Here is a 4,121-nt window from a genome sequence, read left to right as displayed (position 1 = left end):
CTGTGATGTAGTTCAGCTGGGCAAGGCAGCTCTGCTACTTTTCCCAGTTTCTCTTGTGAGAGATATAAAAGACAGCATGCCATCAGGTTAGCAAGCTTGTGAAAATAAGGAGGAGGCAAGTAAAATGGAATGGAAAAGAATATTATTTTTATATAATAGGAAATATTGTAGATAATATCATATTATCTTTGCATCTAAGATTAGGGTTAGGGTTAGATTTACTTGGAGACATGGCCAAAAACTTATGCTATAGATAGATTCTTAGGGATTTTCTAAGGAAAGAGATGTTGACAGCTTTTCGTTCGGAGTTGATTGTGGACAACAGTAAAATAAATTGGAAAATCTCATTGCCAATGAAAATGAATCAAGGGATAGGTTTAGCATTAGGGTTAGGTTTACTTAGAGACAAGACCAAAAATTAATGCTAGGAATAGATTCTTAGAGACTTATTAAAGTAACATTGACATCTTTTCGTTCAGAGTTGTTTGTTGACATCAGTAAAATACATGGGAAAATCCCATTGGCAATGAAAATGAATCTAGGTTTATGGTTAGGGTTAAGATTAGGATTAGATCTGCTTTAAGTTATAGCCAAAAATTAATGCTAGGGATAGATTATTAGTAGTTTTCTAAGGAATGTGACATTGATAGCTTTTCATTCAGAGTTGTTTGCTGATCACAGTAAAATACATGGGAAAATGCCATTGCCAATGAAAATGAATCTAGAGTTAGGTCTAATTGGAGTTATGCCCAAAAACTAATGTTAGGGATAGATTCTTAGCAGTTTTCTATGGAAAGAGATGTTGACAGCTTTTCATTCGGAATTGTTTGTGGACCACAGTAAAATACATGGAAACTCCCATTGCCAATGATAATGAATCTAGGGTTAGGGTTAGGGTTAGGTGTACTTGGAGTCATGCCCAAAAGCTAATGCTAGAGGGAGATTCTTAGTGATTTGTAAGAAAAGAGAAGTTGACAGCTTTTCTTTTGGAGTTGATTGTGGACCACATTAAAATACATTGGAAAGTCTCATTGCCAATGAAAATTATTCTAGTGTTAGGGTTAGGTCTACATGAATTCATGGCCAACAAAGTGATAGTTATAAATTATGGACAGGAGTAAGTAATAGGAAAGATGAGAAGGATAACAGTAATACAGTCCCGCTACATGGTTAGACATCCTTAGACATCAACAGTGCTATAGGAACTATGTGTTTAGCAGAGTGGTAGCATGGGGGGGTGTCTTTGTGTCTGGTTGTTTTGGCATGCAATGCCCTATAGCTGTGTCCTGAGGGGAGTAGTTGAAACAGTTTATGTCTAGGATATGATGGTCTGTAGATATTTTCTCAGCCCTCTTTCTGCCTCGTGCAGTATACAGGTCCTCAATGGAAGGGAGGCTGGTTGCAATTGTTTTTTCTGCAGTCCTAACTATCTGTTGAAGTCTGTGCCTGTCCTGTTTAGTTACTGTACAAAATCAGACCATCATAGAAGTACAAATGACAGACTAATAATTCTCTGTAGAACTGTATCAGCAGCTCCTTGGGCAGTATGAGCTTTCTGAGATGGTGCAGGAAGAACATTTTTTATTGTGCTTTTTTAATTATGATTCTAATGTCAGGTGTTCATTTCAAATCCTGGGAGAAACTTGAAGGACTTTACTGTGGATACTGTGCTACCTAATATTGTAAAAAGTGATAGAATAAGAGAGCCCCCCCCCCTAAAATCTACTATCATCTCTACAGTTTTATGTGTATTCAGTTCTAGATTGTTCCAGCTGCACCACAGGGCCAGTTGTTCAACCTCCCATCTGAATGCAGATTCATCACCATCTCAAATGAGACCAATGGCTGTTGTAACATCTGCAAACTTCAGTACTTTAGTTAGATGACAAGGAATAGATGATGGAACATGAAGCTGCATTCCTTGCATAACAGCATTTCTGTCTACTAAAAGCATGGCAACTGTCAGACGTGATAAGCAGCCCCCATTAACTTCTCCCACTTTGGCTATGACTATTATACAGCAGAAGTTATTTGACATTATGCATCATACTAATAGTTTTACACTAAGATAGTTTTGTATTTGTGCACTCCCAGAGTTTTTTAGCTGAGTTGTATTAACAGAAGCTTTTTGTGGAAAGATCCCTGCCATAAACTAAAGGACGCTTCCAGAAAGTCTTTTTGACTTTTATCTCCATGAAACGATGAAAACTGATCATCAAGTGTTCTAACTATTGTGCCTTGTAACTATGACATATGGTTTGATTCTTTGCTTCTATTAAGTTTTAATCATCATCCGATTGCTCCTTACAGCAGCAATGAAATTTGCAGTCTACATGGGTACTCTCAAATAAGTGCCTAACACAAAGGAAAGATTGCCATAGCTTTTAGTCACATTATTTCACAATGCTGAAAAAATGGGTCATAGCATTCAGCCCATTTGGCCTGTGGGAAATGAACAACTTTGTAACATGTAGAATCTACACAGTAACTGTAAAGAATAGCTTACCCCTCATTTGCCAGGTGATAATGTCTTTGGACTTCAGAGTTGCCTACTGCTTCATAGCTGTCTGAGAAAACAATCACTGGTTCCTTTGTTATACAATAGAGTCGATCTGCTTCCAATACCATGTTCTCCCTTCCATTTTGGCAACAGCTCTACATTTGTGCCAGCAGAAGAAGTTCATGTCATCTGGGCATTTTCAACCAAATGAATGAAGCTGTGCTTTTTGAAGCACTTTACTTCTCATTCTGTATTATAAGCAATGGACAGATTGCTTTCGCAATGCACTTTGTTTTTCCCTGAAGACGTTTCGCTTCTCATCCAAGAAGCTTCTTCATATAAAAACACCTTTGGACCAACCAATGACCTGGATGACTGAGAATCTCCATAGACATGGGATTTCATCATTAACACTGCTAGCTTGAGGGCCAATTATTTGTTTATGTTTGGATTATTATTAAGAATGCACTGTCCTTGTCTCTTTTTTTTTTTTACGCAGATGTTCATATTTCTCCCTTACTGTTAGAGGCTAAAACAACTGATAATTGAGAAATATAAATCCTGAAATTATTCTTTGCCTTCTCTTTTTAGATACAATGCACCATTTAAAAAAGATATTCAAAACTGGGTATTCAAACTCAGCACCTCCAGTGATATAATTGAAGAATGGTTGATTGTACAAAACCTCTGGGTTTACCTTGAAGCTGTTTTTGTAGGTGGGGATATCGCCAAGCAGTTACCCCAGGTAAATCAGTAGGTAAATCAACTACTGCTGTACTGTGCAAATATTTAAGCTTAAATGTATCTAGCTGGAATGACCTCTGATTCTTATTCAAGTGAATATGAATTTATTCTATTTAGGAAGCAAAACGTTTTCAAAACATTGATAAATCATGGATAAAAATAATGCAGCGAGCACATGAAAATCCCAATGTAGTTAGCTGTTGTGTTGGAGATGAAACCATGGGACAACTTTTACCACATTTACATGAACAATTGGAAGTATGCCAGAAATCACTTACAGGGTAAAAAATTTATTAATATTTTTTTCAATGCTGCAAAAAAGCTGGCTTAAGATATAATAATAATAATAATAATAATAATAATAATAATAATAATAATAATAATAACAACAACAACAACAACAACAACAACAACAACAATAATAAAAATTATTGCCATAATTTAACAGTGCATTTTTATTTTATTAATCTGCCTCTTATTCTAGTGGCATTTTAAATTATTTTTTGGAGGACAATTTTAAGAATATTGTTATTTAAAGAGAGAATATTAACATTTTAGATTAATATGTAGCATGGTATAGCTAATTGTAAATTTATGTCTAGACTTGCGCATGTAATTTTGGTTATATTCTCTAGCCTTGAATATTTCTTTTCATTTTTTAAAAAATGTTCAGAAAGTAATGAAAAGAAGTTGCAAAATAAAAGAGTATCGTTATACATCTCTTTGAAGTAAAAGTTTTGCATATTTAATTCACTGGTAATATTTAAAGGGAACAAAAAAAGGATAAAACAGCCCTAGATTTTTCCCAAAATTCAGGGTTCTACTCATTTGTATTTCAGTTTTATCTTGTATTTGATTTTCTGGTGCAAACTGTGTT

The 4,121-nt window shown here is 35.1% G+C and overlaps 1 protein-coding gene across 1 annotated transcript in view; it reads left to right on the top strand.

Annotated features, from left to right (window-relative positions):
• LOC107292002 (dynein heavy chain 8, axonemal) overlaps positions 1-4,121 on the top strand; it is a gene marked incomplete at its 3' end in the record, with an annotated part of 59,151 nt that overhangs the window by 48,322 nt on the left and 6,708 nt on the right. Inside the window, exons 33-35 of the mRNA XM_029285066.1 lie at positions 3,092-3,245; positions 3,362-3,525; positions 3,880-3,949. Coding sequence (XP_029140899.1) covers positions 3,092-3,245; positions 3,362-3,525; positions 3,880-3,949 — 388 coding nt within the window. The remainder of the gene's footprint in view (positions 1-3,091; positions 3,246-3,361; positions 3,526-3,879; positions 3,950-4,121) is intronic.

Source organism: Protobothrops mucrosquamatus, unplaced genomic scaffold, assembly GCF_001527695.2.
Source record: "Protobothrops mucrosquamatus isolate PMUCROS unplaced genomic scaffold, P.Mucros_1.0 scaffold1240, whole genome shotgun sequence".
Taxonomy (NCBI): domain Eukaryota; kingdom Metazoa; phylum Chordata; class Lepidosauria; order Squamata; family Viperidae; genus Protobothrops; species Protobothrops mucrosquamatus.
Note: the sequence above shows the minus strand (reverse complement) of the source record. Positions and strands in the feature narration are given on the sequence as shown.